This window comes from Lycium barbarum, chromosome 7 (assembly GCF_019175385.1).
Source record: "Lycium barbarum isolate Lr01 chromosome 7, ASM1917538v2, whole genome shotgun sequence".
Lineage (NCBI taxonomy): Eukaryota > Viridiplantae > Streptophyta > Magnoliopsida > Solanales > Solanaceae > Lycium > Lycium barbarum.
In genome coordinates this window covers 124,892,412-124,913,267 of record NC_083343.1, presented here as the reverse complement: position 1 = coordinate 124,913,267, position 20,856 = coordinate 124,892,412, and the positions used below count along the sequence as shown (strand labels likewise).

The following is a 20,856-nucleotide window of genomic DNA, read 5'->3' as shown; positions in this document are numbered from 1 at the left end:
AAAGCATTCAGACAGAGTTTTGCTATCTTCAGGCTTAAGTAGAGTTGCAGTCAAACTCTATCTGATCAAGCAGAGTTTGACTACAAACTCTACTTAAGGTAGAGTTTTACCTTCTGGCATAGCCAAACTCTACCTTAGCCTTCAGGCATAAGGCAAAACTTTACCTTAAGGCCTAACTTTACTACAAAACTCTGTCTTGTTATTTTTTTTTTACCGAGCTGGGGTTTGAACCCCAAACTTCATGGTATTAGGTGAGGGGCAAAAATTAAGGACCACCAATTTTGAGGGACAAAAATTAAAGACCAGTGCATTTGAAGGGCAATCCGCACAAAAAATGTTAGAAAAATACGTACTTGTTTATTGCTTAACCATGATTAAGTGATAAATGGATAACAATCACTAACTTATGCATTTTCACAGAAAAATGATGATGTATATACGCACAACACGAAAGTGACTACATTTGCACTATACAAAAGCAAATCAATAAGAAAGAAAAAATGTCTTGTTCACCAACAGATCAGTGAGGTCCAGAAAGCCAACCCGGCCCAACTAGTTGATCAGGTTGGCCTTTAATTGATTGAGCAAACTCCAGAAAGGGTGTCATTTTGAAGAGGTGAGATATCACATAAAGAGATTGATTTTTCTTTTTGGTTTCCCAGCCAGTGCTTAGTACCTGCATTGGAGCCCAATTAAATCCGGATTCACACCGGAAAGTTCCACACTGGGGCTCCAGAAAGATGACATTTTGAAGGGTGAGATATCACATAAAGAGAATTATATATATATATATATATATATATATATATATATATTTTTTTTTTGTGGTTTCCTGCCAGGTATCTAACACCGCAGTGGGGCTCGACTAAATCTGGATTAGCGCCGGTAAGTCTCACATTGGAGGTAAAGCGCTCTCTAACAAAGACAGTTTCATACCCAAGGCTCGAACCCCACATAAAGAGAATGATATGCAAACACGGCACAAGTGAAAATATAGATGCCAACATGCAAGTTTGCAATACTCAGTAATTTTGGACTGGAATACGAGAATTACATTAGATGCCTGATGAAAAAGGGAAACGTTCAATCTGTACATTACAGAAGTTAAACAAGTATGAAGCTAGCTGCATATAAATATATACATAACAACGGTTAGCCAAAATGCCTTAAAAATAGAAACACTTCGAAATTACTACTATTAAGAAGCACCGGTTGGTGCTCCTTTTTTGTCGTCCGTTGTGGACCCCCCAAAAATATATATATATATATATATATATTTTGGGCCCCATATTAAACAGGCCTATAAAAAAAAATTGCTTGAGTATAAAAGCGTAGAAGTATATTAAAGTTTAGAGAAAGGTTAAAAGTAGATTGAGTATTGCAGAGAAACCAATCAGGGGCCTTCTTTTTTATCAATATACTAGAGATTGAGTATTTATATACTATACATTACTTATTGATTTAAGGGCCTTATAGCCTGTTTGGCTAAGCTTATAAAAATAACTTATTTTAAAAAGTACTTTTGGCTAAAAGCAGTTTGTGTTTGGCCAATTAATTTAAAAAGTACTTTTGAGAAGCAATTAGTGTTTGGCCAAGCTTTTAAAAAGTGCTTCTAAGTGTATTTTTCTCAAAAGTACTTTTCAAAAAAGTGTTTTTGGGCAAAAGCTATTTTTTTTACCTTCTGAAAAACTGCTTCTGCTACTCCCCAAAAGCACTTATTTTCTCCCAAAAGCTTGGTCAAACACTTCGTTTTTTTTTAAATAAGCACTTATTGAAAAAATAAGTACTTTTGGGGAAAAAATAAGCTTGGCCAAACAGGCTATTATTTTCTATCAATTAATTAACTCTTTCCTTTTAATGATAAAAAGTACTTAGAATACATTATAATTTTTCAAAATAAACTATATTGATGAAATATGGGGCCCTAAAATTGAGAGGCCTAAAGCCTAGGCTTTGGAGGCTTCCCCGAAAAGCAACCTGCCATATGAAGAGGTGAGATATCACACAAAGACAATGATTTTTATTTATTTTTTTGGTTTCCTGGATGGTATTTGCTACCTATAATGGGGGCCGCTTAAATCGGGATTTGCACCGGAAAGTCCCACAGCGGGGCTCCAGAAAGAATGACATTTTGAAGAGGTGAGATATCACCTAAAGAGAGTGATACTTGTTTTGGTTTCCCACCCGGTATCTGATACCCGGAGTGGGACCCGACTAAATCTGAATTAGCGCCGGGAAGTCTCATATTGGGCGGTAAAGCGCTCTCTAACAAAGACAATTTCATACCTAGGGCTCAAACCCGACATAAAGAGTATGATATGCAGACACAGCTCAACTGAAAATATAGATGCCAGCATGCAATACTCAGTAATTTTGGACTGGAATACAAGAATTACATTAGATGCCTGGTCAAAAAGGGAAAGGTTCAATCTGTACATTACAAAAGTTAAACCAAGTATGAAGCACTGCTGGCTGCATAAATATATATACAAAACAATGATTAGCCAAAACACCTTACATATAGAAGCACTTCGAACTAATTAGGAAGGAGTGAGGAATGAGACTTACCCACGCGTAAAAAGGACAGAAAAAGGATTAGATTTTCTAACCTTCTTCCTTTATGAATAGATACTTATACCTCTATAAACTGTAGATAAAAAGAAAAATAAGGGTTCGAAAGTACAATCTTCAACCATGAAGAAACAATTAATGGGGAAAAGAAGGGGAAAAAATGAAACTGCCAATGCATAGAGAAGACAGATGGACTGGAACTTTTTTCTTTATTAATAGATCCTATACCTCTATATTCTATAAAAAGGAAGGGAAGCAAGAAGTAAGCCAAGTTTAATTAGTTCTTCTAACTTGTCATAAACTCATCAGTCTGTGATGCATTGAGTTGAAAGTATAGACCATAAAAAGACCAAAGTTTTAAATAGGTAAGCATATACAAGCTTCATGTACAAGCTGATTATGTGCAAGTTCAATATAATCCCAAAATTGGCATATATCACCAGGTACCAAAGCTGCAACCAACATGCTCTTGGGTGATTACATGGAGTCGATCTCTCATCACAGCCATTGATCGATAAGGAGGAAAGCGCATGCGGTAAAAGCATGTTTGTGCAGAAGGCAAGTGATCACAAGATTCCGAGGTTTTGTAAATGGAAAGTCTAGAAGCCAAACCACCAAAACCCTCTAGAGGTAGATATTTAATGGAAGTCCAGAAGAAAAGGAGCACCTTTCTCTGTTCAGCAGACATACGCCCAACTATCTGCAAGCAAGGAAAGAAAACAAACATTGATTGTTTGTATGAATCAGATCTCATAACACTTGAGGTTTAACTTGTCCTCACAATATTCAGAGCGGCAACAACCTATTCCAGCTTATAATAATCAAGTTATTGGGATCGGACCATATCCATTCTGTGCACAATGTTCATGCTGCAATAGTACCCTTTTTATTGGGAAAAATTATGTGATATAACGACTTAGACCTACTAATTACAAGTTTTAGCAATACTTTAAAATAATTACAAAAATTAGCTAATTTTTCATTTTATAGCAGATTTTTACTCTATGTATGTTTATATGTATGACGGCCAGTGCATATGTGTACGTATAACTGTATGTACCTACGAATACTAGTGTGACTGTATGTGTGTATGACTGCTAGTGTATGTGTAGTATGTTGTGAAAAAACTGTTGCTATGTTTTGAAAACTCAATAATATCACCAGAATTTGTTATTAGGGGCATAAATAGTGTTTTTTATGAAAATTCCCCTTTTATTAAGTGTCATTCAGGCAAAAACTTGTGCTACCAGTAGAAAAGCTGGTAAAATAAAAAATTAATATGTGCAACTTTGAATTACATGAAGTTTTTGTGTTATAAATTTACTGCTTTCACAAATAATGAAAAAAGAGGGGGTGAAATTGTGAAGTTCTAAATACTGCGAGAATATACTGACTTCATGTACCTTCCAGAACCAGGATATTTGACGATCACTTTCGTTGTAGCTATGGTAATCTGTATGTGCTTTCCAGTCTTCAACAGAAATAGCACTTCCACTCCCATCAAGCATCCGGTCAAGATCTTCAAGATCTAAACTCCGAAACAAGGAAGTTCGGAGACTTGAGGTAGTTACATCAGCAAAACCTTTCGAAAAATGGGCTATCTGCTGAGCAATTGATGTGACAAGCCGATGTTGAATAAGAAGATTAACATACTCCTTCCTATTCTTACTGTTCACGACGGTATCTTTCCCACTGGGGCAAAGCTCGACCATTTTCCTGGACCCCAACTCTTCAGCTTCACAAACAAATGTCAAGCTTAGTGTATCTTGATCCACCATCTCAGGATCCATCTCCAGTATTTGCTTGCAGCTACTGTACAAGTAAGGATCTGCATCCCTAATGTCTTCCAATGATATTTTCTCTCCAGCCAATTGTAAAAAGAACACACGATCGAACACAACGCCAATCTGTATTTTATGCATTAAAGCCAACGCAATCATCCTACCAGAGAAGCAGAAATACTCAAGGTGCAATGGCTCCACCTTAGATGCTGCAAGCACAAATCGTAGAAGAGCATTATTTACATGCATTACTTTCCCTGATGCATGAAATGATTGTCTAAACTGCTAGCAATTATCTTATAAATAAAGTTCTGCTGGTAAAACCCTATGATCAGGAAATTCCCAGTGATCTAACCACATCTTAACGGGGAGAAAAATGATAACATGACTCAGAAGTACTGCATATGCAGTGCAATCCAAGTATTATTAATGCAGCCTTTCTTCTTTAGATGAGTAAAAAGTAAGATGTTGTCAGATCAAGTGCAGACTAGAGGCTTAAGGGTTCAAGTGAGAACAAAGGTCACATAAATATGTGTGCATAAAGGCAATAAAAAGCTTACCTGGATTTGGGATAAACCTTCTCCGGTCATTCGGGCAAGCAACAAAGAGAGCATTCTGAGGATTGAAGATCGCTCTACATACCAAGAAAAACCACTCTCTCAATACACCAGACCCAGTAGCTTCTTCATGTTTGAATTCCATAAATAGATCACCTCGCAGCAATACAGGATGCGCTTGTCCAATGTACTCAAATGATTCTTCCAACAACTGGGACCTATCAATGAGCATCTCAAGCATCGCCTGGTTTCTTACTTCTCGAAGTATCATCATTGTGAAATGTCTCCTTACCTCGAAATTGGTTACCTCTTTGTGCTCAATAACCCACTGACAATCGTCACATCTTTTTGCAAATGTCACAATCAAAAAGCACAGTGAAACCTTTCTTTGCCTCATCTTCTGCCAAAAGACATTCTCCAAGCCCTTAAACAGTTTTGAAATGCTATTTAACTCTTTCAGAATTACAAGATACTGAGAACACCAGGATACAATAAGCTTGGTTTTACCTTTATCTTTCAATCCCAACTGGTCTTCCAGTTTCCTCAAGCACAACTCCATTTTGTCTAGCAAATCATACAGAATACGATGCAAATCATATGAAACACGATGCAAACGTTCAGTGTACTCTCTGTCACATACTGCTTCACTGGTGCCATCCTTTTTCAACGGCAAGCTAATTGGAAAGCCAAATGGTAGTTGCAACACTTTCCTCACCAAAGACATATACTCAGTAAAATCACGCACAGTGCTCACTGATAACTCCATAGACTCAACTGATTCGATACTCAATTCCAAATCATGGGATAACTCAGCTACTACTACATCACGTACAAATGGAAAAACATACTTTAATGCTAATAACTCCTTAGTATCCTTGCACCTCGCGATCCCAATGGACTCTACTATAGGCCCTAAACTACTCCGACAAAAATTATACAAACGATCATCAAGCCCAGCAGCCCCTCTCAGTAGCTTACAGAACTCTAACAGTATTCGAGCACATGCATTGTATGTGTTCTTAGGCAATTCACTCTTCAATGAATTGATAAAGGTACGAATGGAATAATGAGCAGTAAATTCGATTGTTTTTTCTGCAGACATATAAAGCATTACTAGAGCTGCAGGAACCGATGAGGAGATGAATACGTGGAGGTGTTGAGAGGCTTTGCCAATATTATCCTTTGGAGTCATGGTGAGAAACTTCATCAGCATCTTTGTGATATGATGCGTGTCCGAAAGAGTCGTAGGATAATTGCTTCCTAAAATATCGAGGACTAGTGAAATCAAGTCATCGACGAGCTGCCACGCCTGAGGATGATTTGTGCTCCGCATTCGACCAACAAGTTGCAGGCTTTCGTCCTTCTGGATACCATAGTCTGCCAATGTTTTTTCTGACTGGAGCTGCTTTCCCCTGTAAATTAGCCGTTGCTCTGCCGTGGGTATTCCGGTGATCAACATGATTTTATAGTGAATGAATTCCACTGGGGCCATAGAATGGGCTCGGATAACCAGCGATTTGCCTCCGGGAAGCAAACGGACAAAGAACTGAATCTGAGTTAGCATCCTGACAGGAGAACCGACTAAGCATTCAGAGGGAACAATTTGTTCCTTTTTCACTAACAACTCCTCAGTAGTGATCCCAATCGATTCTACTGAAAGCCCTAAACTAGTCCGACAAAATTTATACAACCCATCATCAAGCCCAGCAGCGTCTCCAAGTAGCATACAAAACTCTAACACTATAGGATTACATACATTGTACAAAGGTGCAGGCAACATAATCTTAAATGAATTAACAAACGACCGAACGCATTCATCAGCAGTAAATCTTCTATAACTATCTGTAGACATATAAAGCATTACCAGAGCCGCAGGAGCCAACGACAAAACAAATAATTTGATATGTTCACAGGATTTTTCAATTTTATCCACAGGGGTCATAGTTGTAAACTGTGTAAGCAACACCATTATACGGTCCAAGACCGAAGGAAAACAAGGATAATCTCCATTCAAAATACTGGAAACAATCGAAATTATATCATTGATGATTTTCCAAGCCTGATGATGATTTGTGCTCAGCATTCGACCTACGAGCTGCATACTCGTGTCGTTTTGCACCCCACATTCAGCTAAAGTGTGCTCACACCCAAGCTGTTTTCCCCTGTAAATTAACCGCTGCTCTTCGATCGGTATACCGGTGATCAACATGATTTTGTAATGAATGAATTCTATTAGGTCCGTTGATTTTGCTCGGATAACTAGGGTTTTGTTTCCAGGAAACAAACGGACAAAGAATTGAACCTGAATTTGGTCTTTTTGCTTTTTTATAAGGGAAGAACAAGGGGCTGAGGATTCATCAGAGCTACCTGTTTGATCAAATTTACGCTTGTTGGTGCGTTGCGGGTGCGGTTGTTTACGGCGTCGATACATTACTGACTGGTGAAGTGAAGTTTAAAGGGTTTTAGGACAACGTAGAAATCTCAGAATTTGTGAGAAAACGGTGGAGTTGAGTTTCGTTACAAACGGTGGAGTTGTGAGTTTCATGACTAATAAATATTGGGGGGTGGGACCTGAAATTAGAGAAAATGATGAAAATGGTTCCTAATGTATTGACTTTGTTTCCATTTGGAGAGTTGCTTAGGAGCTAAGTTATTCAATTCAGTTATTCATCCGTAAAATTAATACGGTGTTTGATTTGCAATTGATTTACAGTTTAAAAAACTGTATAACTGATAGTTACATGATAGGTTGGAAAGTATTCTTCCTACACTGATTTCCTCAAATCAGTCTAATTTTGTAAAAAAGGGGAGTATATTTGAAAACATACTTCTCACGCAGGAGATTGTCTCAGATATTAGATTGAGAGTAAGCCAGCTAATGGTGTTATAAAATTGGATATGGCAAAGGCCTGTGACAGGGGTTTCTTTGAAATATCTCATGCATGTGTTAAGGAGGATACGATCTTATTAATTTGATTAGGGATTTGATTGAAATAATTGGTACTCTGTGTTGTTAAATGGCAACCAACTGGTTTCTTTCAGTCTTCTAGGGGAGTGAAGTAACGAGATTCACTATCTCTAGCTTTATTTCTATTATTTGCTGAAGTTCTCTCAAGGGCATTAAATTCTTTATTTGAAGATAACAATTTTATTGGATATGGAATGTCAAAGTGGTCTTATCCTATGAATCATCTTGCCTATGCTGATGATACTGTTATCTTTACCTCTGCTGATGCATACTCATTAAGATGCATCATGGAAGTATTGGGGCAGTATGAACAGGAATCTTGTTAACTTATCAATAACGATAAAAGTTCTTTTTATATGTATTCAAAGGTGGGTATTGATTTAATGCAACAGGTGGAGGAGATTACTAGATTCATGAGAGGACAATTTCCTTTCATACACTAGCTTGCCCTATATTTCATTCCAGAAAGAAGAAGATCTATTATTTAGAGCTTATCAAGAAGGTGAAAGGAAGATTGCATTCTTGGAAAGGAAAGTTATTATCCTTTGAAGAAAGGTTGTACTTATCAGAAGTGTTCTTCAAAGTATGTCAATTCATCTTCTCTCAATTTTGGCACCTCCCAAATGTGTTATAAATGAACTTCATAAAACCCTAGTGAATCTCCTTACTTCACTCCCCTAAAAGACGGAAAGAAACCAGTTGGTTGCCCATTTAACAACACAAAGTACCAATTATTAGCAATCAAACCTCTAATCAAATTAATAAGATGCTCTGCAAACCCTATCCTCCTTAACACATGCATGAGATATTTCCAAGAAACTTCTATCATAGGCCTTTGCCATATCCAATTTTATAACAACATTAGCTGGCTTACCTCTTAATCTAATATCTGAGACAATCTCCTGTGTGAGAAGTATGTTTCCAAATATACTCCCCCTTTTTACAAAATTAGACTGATTTGAGGAAATCAGTGTAGGAAGAATACTTTCCAACCTATCATGTAACTATCAGTTATACGAGTTTTTAAACTATAAACCAATTGCAAATCAAACACCGTATTAATTTTACAGATGAAAAACTGGATTGAGTAACTTAGCTCCCAACCAGCTCTCCAAATGGAAACAAAGTCAATATATTAGGAACCATTTTGATCATTTTCTCAAATTCAGGTCCCAACCCCCAATATTTATTAGTCATGTACTATAAATCTTCTCATTTGTAACGAAAACTTCACAACTCCACCGTTTTCTCACAAATTTTGAGATTTCTACGTTGTCCTAAAACCCTTCAAACTTCACTTCCCAATCAGTGATGTATCGACGTTGTAAGCAACCGCACCCGCAACGCACCCAACAAGCGTAAATTTGATCAAACAGTTACCTCTAAAGAATCCTTAGCCCTTTGTTCTTCCCTTATAAAAAAGCCAAAAGACCAAATTCAGGTTCAATTCTTTGTCCGTTTGTTTCCTGGAAACAAAACCCTAGTTATCCGAGCTAAATCTACGGACCTAGTAAAATTCATTCATTACAAAAATCATGTTGATCACTGGTTTACCAGTCGAAGAGAAACGGTTAATTTACAGGGGAAAACAGCTTGAGTGTGAGCACGCTTTAGCTGAATGTGGGGTGCAACACGACACGGGTATGCAACTCGTAGGTCGAATCCGGAGCACAAATCATCATCAGGCTTGGAAAATTATTAATGATATAATTTCAATTGTTTCCGGTATTTTGAATGGAGATTATCCTTGTTTTCCTTCGGTATTGGATCGTATAATGATGTTGCTTACACAGTTTACAACTATGACTCCTGTGGATAAAATTGAAAAATCCTGTGAACATATTGAATTATTTGTTTCGTCGTTGGCTCCTGTAGCTCTGGTAATGCTTTATATGTCTCAGCATAGTTATAAAAGATTTACTGTTGATGAATGTGTTCAGTTGTTTGTCAATTCATTTAAGACTATGTTGCCTACACCTTTGTACAATGTATGTAATCCTATAGTGTTAGAGTTTTGTACGCTACAAGGAGACGCTGCTAGGGTCAATGATCCGTTGTATAATTTTTGTCGGAGTAGTTTAGGGGTTTCAGTAGAGTCCACTGGGATCACTACTAAGGAATTGTTCACGAAAAAGGAACAAATTGTTTCCTCTGAACGCTTAGAGCCCGTTTGGATTCGCTTATAAGTTGCTTATAAGCTGTTTTCAGCTTTTTTGAGTGTTTGGCTGGCCAGCTTAAATTCATTTTGTACTTAAAATAAGCTCAAAAAAATAATTGGGCCCATTTAACTTAGCTTATCTAAAGCAGCTTATAAGCTGAAAACAGCTTATAAACCAAAAAAAAAAAATTAGACTACCCAACTTATTTTTTTTAGCTTATAAGTTGTTTGTAGCTTATTGGTATAAGCCCTTCAAACAGGCTCTTAGTCACTTCTCCTATCAGGATGCCAACTCAGATTCAGTACAGTAACTTTTTACGTTTTAATGTGTGGGGGCCCTTTCAATAATTGGGTAATGAAATAATTTCTTGGGGATTATTTCCTTACGGGGGTAATTGGGTACCTTATTTATATCCTAACAACTAATATAGGCTACATTATTATTCCTATATTTACCTTTTGCATTCTCCCTTCTGCATTATTATTCCTATATTTACCTTTTGCATTCTCCCTTTTACTATTCTATTCTCAATATTAAAAAGTCTATCAAGTGGTAACTTACGGTGGCTTACAAATTACAAATAAAAAGACTTGATTCTTTCAAGATACATATGTTGCTTATATAATAATGTTAACAGTTCTTATAATTGCTATCTCAATCGAAAGAAGTTTTTTAAAATTAAAATTGATAAAATCATACAAAGATCAACAATGTCTCAAAAGATATTGAATGGATTAGCTATATATCATAAAATAATAATTAATGACTTCGTATGTAGAAAAAGTTAGAAAAATATTAAATAAAAATATATATGACGATCTTTCCTTTAAAAAATAGGGTCTTTCTGAAGTTTAGCTTTAGACCCCCAATCTTGTTGAATGTTGAGACGGTCCTGTATATAGAAGTTTTCTCAAGTGAAATTTATCTTTCAGTTTAGTGTTTAGGTGATTCCCAAGTAAAATTTTGTATGCCAAAGAATCTACGTTCTAGAGCCCGTTTGGATTGGCTTATAAGTTGTTTTCAGCTTTTTTGAGTGTTTGGTTGGCCAGCTTAAAGTCATTTTGTGCTTAAAATAAGCTCAAAAAAATAATTGGGCCCATTTGACTTAGCTAATCTAAAGCAGCTTATAAGCTGTTTTCAGCTTATAAACCAAAAAAAAAAATAAGTTAGACTACCCCAACTTATTTTTTTTTAACTTATAAGCTGTTTGCAGCTTATAGGCATAAGCCCTCCAAACAGGCTCCTAATACAGTCAAAATACATTTCAGTTATTATTAGGGAACTTGAAAAAAGGAGTTGTAAACTGAATCAAATAGGCCCACAAATTAATGCTTATGTTTAATTACAAAAAGGGATCTTAATTATAACAAATCACTTTAGCCTCAAAAGTGATCTGTGTTTCTACTTTCTAGCAATAACTGTCAACAAACGTGATCCGAATTTAGATTATTTGGTTTAAAATAAGTATGATCTCATCATATACATATATTTTCATACCCACAAATAATAAATTCAGTTGAATCCACCAAAGCCTACCTTAGATCTGCTTCTATTTAAAATATAGTACTTAATTAGTTTATGCTAAATTGTAAATGTGTAAGAAAAAAAATAATTAGCCCTGTGATGACAAATAAGAGATGTAATTAAGGATTTTGAAAAAAGAAGAAGAGGAGTTTCCATGAGGACTTCGATAAAAAGTATGGATACTGGAAATTTTGAAGTGAAATGATGAAATTGAAATGATCAGAAGTTATAGGAAAAGGAATAGCTGAAAAGGGTTAGATTTGACATTGTAATCTCACAAATAAGTTATACTCCAATTTGCCCTTTTATTACCTTTTCACCATATTTACCTTTATCATCCAACTTTAGGGTCATTTTTACCCTTGTACTCTAAAAAAAGTCATATTTATTCTTACTCTGTTAAATTTCTATGTCCCACCTCAATTTTCGTATGTGATATATATTTTTTTCAAATTAAATTTGGTCACTATTCTTGCACCCTTACCTTTATCACTGGGCTCAACAGTACTAGCCATCGAGAGGATTTGTAAAATCGGATATGATCCACTTGTCTTTAACCCTATTTCTCAAACAACTTTAATTGATTATCCTATAATCAATTTTTAGCGGTACACACCCCTACCCTGGGGATAGAAAGGTTATTTCGGTAGACTCTCGACACAACCAACCAAAATAAACCATGAGAAATATAATTCCTGGCTTGTCCAAATTTCTTTTACAAATATCTCAACTCCTAAAGTCATTTTGTTTTACAAATATAACTCAAGTAGTCAAGTTTCACTCTACATACTTGTTTCAATTGTCAACCCCAAACACACTAAACTATAAGTATATACAGTCAAACCTCTCTATAACAGCATTCGCAAATAACTATACCTCTCTATATTAGTTATGTTTTTTCGGAATTGATTTTTTATGTTATATTTTACTTCTTTATAACAATATTTTACCTATAAGAGTAACAACTAACTTTATAACAGTACGCTCTTTGTAAAATTATTCCCCATATAACAACTACTTGGTTTTTTTTTTTGGTAATATACTAATCGGAAAAGGCTCAAATATGCCATCGAACTATCGGAAATGGCTCATTTATGCCACTCGTCAATGGTTTGGCTCATTTATGCCACTCGTCAATAGTTTGGCTCATTTATGCCATCGAACTATCGGAAATGAGTCATTTATGTCACTCATCAATAGTTTGGCTCATTTATGTCATCGCCCGTTACCAAAATGACTCATCCATGCCATTTTTCATTGGCGCCGATTTTATGATACCAGATATGAAACGTGAGCTCCAATTAGAGGCAGTGGCGGAGCCATAGTGTGGAAGACGGGTTCGGCCGAACCCACAAGCTTTTGTTCAAACCTTATATTTGCTTTAAGAAATTTGTGTAATATGTATCAATTAGTAATTTAAAACCCAGTAATTTAAAGATTTGAATTCAGAACCCACAAACCTCAAATTCTAGCTCCGCCTATGATTAGAGGTCTGTCGTTTAAACCAGCCCAATTTTAAATCCTAAATTAATAAAAAATACGACCCATACATCCAACCCACCCACAACCATAATCTAGTTGGAGGTCACGTATCATATCTGGTATTGTAAAACTGACGTTAATGAAAAATGGCATGAATGAGTCATTTTGATAACAGGTGATGGCATAAACGAGCCAAACTATTGGTGATTGGCATAAATGAGTCATTTTCGATAGTTCGATAGCATAAATGAGTCAAACTATTGATGAGTTGGCATAAATGAGTCATTTTTTATAGTTCGATCGCATATTTGAGCCTTTTCCGTATAATAATTAACCATCTTAATAAAAATAGAGTATCTATGATCATCAATATCTATTTATAAAAGTAAAAATTGTATTAGCTTTCTTTAATGTTTAGTTAGTGAATTATGCATAGATTTGAGATTTAAAATTTACATAATTTTGTTATTTTATATAACATTAAAAAAATAAAAAATAGATTTTATACATTTTTTTTTTGCCTATAACAATCAATAATTATTTAAATGACAAATGTTGTATAACAGTCATTCTCTATAATAGTCAACAATTTTTGGATCCAACGATATTTTTATAGAGAGGTTTCACTGTAGTAGGAAAACAAATACTCTACCCACTGTATGCGTCACCCTGCAATTACTATATCATTTCATCTTGCTCGGCATATAAAACACAATCAATAAAATGTTTTTCTGGAGCGAAATTTTCCCAGCTAAAACATTGTTTCGAATTTTTCCGTACCAAAATCACCCAAAATTTTGAAAAGAAAAGCAAGATCGTAGGCCGTACCACAAAACCAGGGACCAGTAGATGGGGAATGAGACCATTTTAGTACGTAAAGTGTGTTTTTGAGTCATTTATAATACGTTAAAGAACATTTTTTATCCAATAGGTGGAATTAGGGCAATTTTGACCTAATAGATGAAAGGAAGACATTTCGAGCCATTTCTAATACGTAAAGAGCATTTTGACTCCTTTTCTTTAAAAAGTGGTCAGTTTGGTCCTAAGACTTTTGCTGTCAAAATAAAGCGAAGCCCTCGACATCTTCCTCCATACACAACCTAGCTAATTTCCGCAATCGAAGACATTCTAGGCTTTCTTACATTCATTGAATATATTCAACATAAAATCGCAATTTTCTTCAAGCCCTGCTCCTGCGTCGAAATTGTTTTCATGGCTCTTTCAAATTGGGTTTGGAAATTTTGATGTGGATTCTGAAATTTGATTGAACGATACAAGAAGCTACCTTTGTTTTGTAGTTTGATAGCTCATGTGCAGTGTACATGCCGAGGGCCTCCAATTATTTTGACAACAAAAAATAACGATTATTTTTACTTATATGGCTTAGGACTAAACTGATCATTTTTTAAACATATTCAAGACCATTTGCACCACACTTATACATTAAGGACCAAATGGGACCAAAGCTCATATATTACGAACCATTTTGATTATTTTCTCTCTGAAAAAAAAAAAACTTCACGAAAATTTTACTCCTAAAAGGGTAAACAAGATTTTCTAGATTTAAATATATAAGATTTTCTAGATTTAAATATATAAAGATATATTCCCCTCACCATAGTTAAATACCTTGGTAGTTAATTGAATCCAAAGTATTGACTTTAAGGTATGGACTTTATGTGCGTAGAAACTTAATTGACTTCTCACTTAAAATTGATGATTTCATAACTGAAGAGTTACGTCTTTCATGAAAGGTTACCTTTGAAGAGTTGTTTGTTTTACATATATTGATGGTGATTCGTAAGACAAATACGATAATTTTTCTCTACCCCATCTTAGAGAAGATTTGAAAAGATCATTATATCAAGTTTAAGAAAGATGTTATTACTATAAGAATTGAGTTTTAAAAGAGTATTATCTACCGTTCAGTTATCAATGGATCGAGGTAAGTGTTCATCACTCTCTATTCATTTACTTGGTCTTGTGTGGATTAAATCTAGTTATTTCAACATCCTATTTTGAAAATCTAAAAATTGAATATGAAATACAAATGAAGAATTTTTATATATAATTTGTGATGTATAATTAAACATCCTCATGTTGGGAAAAGGATGATTAATTAGCTTTTCAAATAAACAATTTGCACTACATAAACAATTGCACTCATGTTAGGAAAATGATGATTAATCACATTGCTTATTAAACCAATTCCCTTTCCATTCCTTGCATCTCATGCATGCATGTGTTTACGAGAACATACATTGCACGATCTCGAATAGGATTGGTTTCTTTTTCAACTGACATTTAATTTGCATATTATTAAATTGTAAATGTAATAGTATATCATTAAATCAGAACCATAAACTAAAGCTAAACTATCATAAGGGACTAGACAGACTAGCTAACTAACATATAAGCATAGATTAAAACATAAACACCAACACAAACTAATCATACATAAATAAACAGAAAACACACAAAAATGCTAAAAATAAATGAAAGGAGAGGGGTTTACCTCTTCTTTGTGCAGCCTTTGTCGAAAATGGATTTGGGAAGCCTAATTCCTCCATCTCCGATGCTCAGCCACAAAAGAAAATAAATTTTTAGACTAAGTTCCCAATTACTTAAAGGTTTCAGTTGAAAGCTAAAACCCTAGCTAAACTGGGCACTATTGCTCTATTCGAAGATAGACTTGTGTAACTTTTTTCTAATTTTTGAGACTTGTAAGGAGTCAGTGAATGTGAAGGGTAGGGTTCTGTGTATATAGAACCCCAAAATCCTTAAAGCTTTTTTCAAATTCGATGCGGGACAATCAGTTTTCAACGAATTCTCTTTAATATGTTTGAATCACTATCAACCAATGACAAACGAGTATTCAAAATCGAAGTGAGTACAAATCCCTTAACCTTGATTTGTAGAAAAAGTAAAAGAAGAGGAGAATTATACCTCGTTTGGCCGAAGCATGGTGGAGAAAGGGAAAAGCATTAATTGCTTTGCCCAAATCGGTTGAGCAACCCTGGCATAAACAGTTGTACACTGCGAATTTATCATTTTTGGCTTGATGATGCGATGAGAGAGGAGAGCAAGGCGGCGTTAGGGTTTCACCACAAGAAACCCTTGTCTTCTGAAATGAAGACTGTAAGGGTCGTTTGGTAGCATATCTCGTAGACATTAGGGACTTGGTCCGGGTCTTGGTCTGATTGGAATAGGCCCGGTTTGTTTAAAAGTAAAAGAAAAAGGAAAGGCCCAAACATGCATGTATATATGTGTATGTGTATGTGTGTGTCTATATATATACTAGATGGAGATGCCCGTGCTCAGCACGGGCCTAACACTAATAGTGGCAACAGATAAGCAGAAGGAAATGAAAGTAATAGACAATTCAATTAATTCCAGATTTGGGGTATATAATCCAAATGACGAAGAAATAAGATTGCTACAATTGATTTTGGAAATTCTTCTTCGGCCTTTTTTCTTGTCACTTCCTTCTAAACAACCTTATTGTTGTTTTGACAACAAAAACATACTTGACTTTCGTCGACTTCAGCCTTCAATGTCTAGCATAAGTTTTGAGGAGGTTATTGCTGCATCTCCACCAAAAAATACGTTTTCAAGAACTTCCTTCCCCTAATTGCATAAGACTTTTATGAGTGTTGAATGTAATGAAAAATGCTATCAGAAAGCTCAGTGTATTTGAATATTTGCAGGGCAGCCGTGGTTGTAGCCTTCCTCGTGAAGTGAAGTTTCTGAAGAAGTAAAAGTACTTGTGTGAATGAAAGGTCTTATCATAAGGTCTGCACAATTCTAACAATATATATCAGCAAAGTGTCGAGGCACAACTTGAAGCTTGAAGAAACAGGAAGGAACAAATTAATTATGTCATGTTTGAAATAGATCAAATATATTCAAATAACCATGACCCAAAATTAGCCTATAAACTACACATGGTTTAAATAAATCTAGAAATTAACGCATAATAGCAAACTTGGTATAGTAAAGTGGGACTCACCATGAATAGGGTCAGTCATGAGGGCTGAGCCGACAATTGAATTGCTTTAGCCTAGCAGTGATATTTTGATAATAGATTCCCTCTTTTTCTTGAGCTCCATTCTCTTCACGACAAACAGGTCTTCCTTTCACCAAAGAAACTCGTCAAACAACCTGATCCAACTACAGGACAAAACCAGTCCACAGCATTTTCGATCCACATATCTCTGCAAATCTGCACATGTCAGAACATACATGCCCGAACTTAGGTAATTAAATAAGGATTAAATATATCGAATCTTCAAGAAGAAGAGAACAGTTATACACCAGCAACCTCACAGAAGCAACGGGAATCGATTTTACACCACAATAAAATCACCGAATATAGTCATGAGTACATTAATGTGAAAAATTAAGCAATAAACAACAACATCATCATCATACCCAGTGTAATCCCACAAAGTGGGGTCTGGAGAAGGTAGAGTGTACGCAAACCTTATCTCTACCATGGAGGTAGAGAGGTTATTTCCGAAAGACCCCCAGCTCAAAGAAAAGCAACCACATCAGTCCGGTAAAGAAAATAAGTAACGAAACCATGGGAAAATACTAAATAAAAGAAGCTCACTGAAAAATAATTACATTCCAATGAAGAAACTAATAATGCAAATATATCAGAGGAAGCAAAAGCAAATTTTTGATCCACAAATTTCAACAATACATGTCTAAGTGGGAATTTCTCTATCTGCACTTTAACTCTTATACTTAAGGAATTTTGAAAGAAACTCGAGGATACTAAAGAGTGCAGCTTGGCCTTGCAGGATACATCGCTTTCAGAAAAAATACTCTACAATACTTAAATGAGTTAAAAGCAGCGAAAGTTAGACATGTCACATATGATTGGACATTCAATTGAATACATATTTGGTGAGGCAATGGAGTAATATTTATCAATGTGTTATTCCATAGGTAAAAGTCTACAAACAAAAGCAACATACCCAGCGAAATCTCACAAAGTGAGGTCTGAGGAAGGTGGAGTGTACGTAGACCTTGGGAGGTAGAGAGACTGTTTGCAAAGTCTACAAACTGAGATGTGAATTTTATTACTTAAATCATCAGCAAATGGCACAATAGTTTGAAACAAAAAAACTATACTTTCTCAGTGCATGCAGTGCACAACACAAGAAAACTCCAGTCAAAATAGTAGACACTAGTTAGGCAATTGCATTATTTATGTAGCCTTCCATGCTGAAAGGGGTGGAGTTTCAGCAAAACCAAGAAAAACACATGATATGAAGCAAATGATTATTCAAATGGACTATGAACCTCGAAAATTCACCCCACAACCAGATTTGGACACTTACTTAAATGAACTATCACTTACCGGTTAACAAAAAAACACAACATCAGCGAAAATTGAATAAAAGTTGTAATTAGATTTACTTATCGGGAAAAGCCATATTTTGATTCAGATACAATTGCTGATATGCACTCCTAAAAATTCAAGAAAGAATGAAAATAGCTACCATTGAATTGACTTTAGTACCAATTTGCCCTAAATAAACATTAAAATTACATTTTGTCAATCCGAAATCATGCTTACCCAGAAAAATCAAGGCTGAAAATCATCTGTAACGACATGCCAAAAAAACCAGATAAAGCTCACGGAAGAAGAAGGTGATGCAGGGAACTGACTAGAATGGAAAGGAAGGTGAGATGAACAAAAATGACACAGCAAATGGTGTCCAGCTCTACTCCAAAGTGTGATGGAGTAGCAAAACTGGCAGGTTAAACTGCCCCTGTTGGTCCCATTCCATTTTCAGCACAAGGTACAACTTTTATTGCTATGTTCCTACACCCCAACTCTCATTTCTGTATAGTAGGAATGTGTGTGTGTGTGTCTATCAATTAATTTAACAAATAGCCAATTTAAAAGTATGGAACTAATAAATCATTTCAATTATAGTCATGTTTAAAGTATAGAAGCTAATTAGCCTTTTCAAATATAACCATGCAGAAAGATAATTGGCCCTAATTAAAGCGTAACAAACAATTGTCTATTTCGATATATATACATACATACATACATAAACATAGATTTATATAATATAGATTTGTACAACAAACAGATTAATAATGTACATAACTGGGAGAGTAATACGGAAACATAGTTATAAAAACTTTCATGAATCTTATTACGCTGTTCATCTCTTTCTCTCAACCACTGTTCTTAATAATCCTCTTCTTTAACCGCATCCCGGACATGGCCAACATTTCGTCCTTTATGATGTTTGGACATTTTAATGGCCTCTCAAAACCTAGGAATTTACAGGTTAATCCATTGAGTTTATTAAGAAATTAAAAGACTAACCATATACTAAGAGTAATATATCCATAATAACTAGAAATTATTTAAACATAGATTTATATAACATAGATTTGTACAAAAAAAATAGATTAATAATGTACATAACTGGGATAGTAATACAGAAACATAGTTATAAAAACTTACATGACTTAAAGACGGAGAGAGGTTTCCCTTTCGGGGAACCCCAAAAAACTACTTCTGAAACTTGGAAGATTATTGAAAACTAATACTATTATACAAAGAGAGATTTATATCACAAAGGTTTTGATTGGGAAAAGGAGTTTAGGCATTTGATGAACGGAATATGGATTGCTTTGGACTTCGGGTGCTTGTATGGGTTGTCTTACAGATTCTGAATTAATTAAGTTTATTGTTGTAACACTACTTCCTATGATAATTGTTCCTCTCTCTCTCTCTCTCTCTCTCTCTCTCTCTATATATATATATATATATATATATATATATATATATATATATATATATATATATATATATATATACACCAAGGTGCTATCAATTAATTTAATAAGTAGCCAATTTAAAAGTATGGAACTAATTAATCATTTCAATTATATCCATGTTTAAAGTATAGAAGCTAATTAACCTTTTCACATATGACCATGCAGAAAAGATAATTGGTTTTTCAATTATAACCCTAATTAAAGCATAGCAAACAATGTCTGTTTCGATCATGGTCATAACTAACTTGTGACATAATTAGCAATTTCAATTCTAATCAATTTTGAAGGTAATTGCAATTATGGCCAAATAAATTATAATATTGAGACATAATTGATTATCTATTTAATTAATCAAATTACTTCATTAAACGGAGTACAATATTTATCAATTTGGTATTAATAGCTTTAAAACAATTAGTTGAGCAATTGTTCTCACTATTTGTGAATTAAAATTCTGACGAATATGTTTCAAAATTATAAAAAATATACAGCATACATAGGATGATATTAAATAATATATTTGATGATATTTTGCCGAGTGAACTGGAAAAATATCACTGAAATAATTTTGTAAAATCATTTTTGACTTGTAAAAATGTGTATTTCATTCTATTTGTGACTCAAGAACTTTGAATAACTAAAGAAAATAAATGCAGGGCAAAAATTAGGTGTCAACAATTGGATCATTCAATCCACATATATATGTATATTGGGTCATTCAATCCACCTAAATACTAAAGCTCAATTGAAATTTATCTTTTAGTTTAAGTGTTTTGGTAAATTTTTGCACGCCTAAGAATCTAGTTCTATCCAGTCAAGATTCATTTCATCAGTTATTATTAGGGAACTTGAAAAAGGAAAAGGAGTTGTGAACCGAATCAAATAGGCTACAAATTGATGCTTACGTTCAATGACAAAAGGGATCTTAATTATAACAAATCACTTTAGCCTTAAAAGTGATCTATGTTTCTACTTTCTAGCAATGGCTGTCGAACTACTGC

General features: G+C 34.8%; 1 protein-coding gene and 1 long non-coding RNA gene across 3 annotated transcripts; both read right to left on the bottom strand.

Annotated features, from left to right (window-relative positions):
* Nucleotides 1–2,834: 2,834 nt before the first annotated feature.
* On the bottom strand, nt 2,835–13,332 carry LOC132604181 (E3 ubiquitin-protein ligase UPL5-like). The gene is made up of 3 exons (XM_060317551.1): nt 4,913–13,332; nt 3,975–4,561; nt 2,835–3,271 (listed from the first exon to the last, which is right to left on the bottom strand). The coding sequence occupies exons 1-3, from the start codon at nt 7,338–7,340 to the stop codon at nt 3,008–3,010; spliced, it is 3,279 nt and encodes a 1,092-aa protein (XP_060173534.1). The 5' UTR covers nt 7,341–13,332; the 3' UTR covers nt 2,835–3,007.
* A 3,075-nt stretch (nt 13,333–16,407) lies between these two features.
* LOC132602580 (uncharacterized) lies at nt 16,408–18,868 on the bottom strand. Of its 2 annotated transcripts, XR_009567830.1 has the most exons (4): nt 18,630–18,868; nt 18,025–18,112; nt 17,052–17,264; nt 16,408–16,788 (listed from the first exon to the last, which is right to left on the bottom strand). It is a non-coding gene; the product is annotated as an uncharacterized LOC132602580 (long non-coding RNA). The 2 variants fall into 2 exon arrangements; XR_009567829.1 differs by lacking the exon at nt 18,025–18,112.
* Between the last annotated feature and the right edge of the window lie 1,988 nt (nt 18,869–20,856).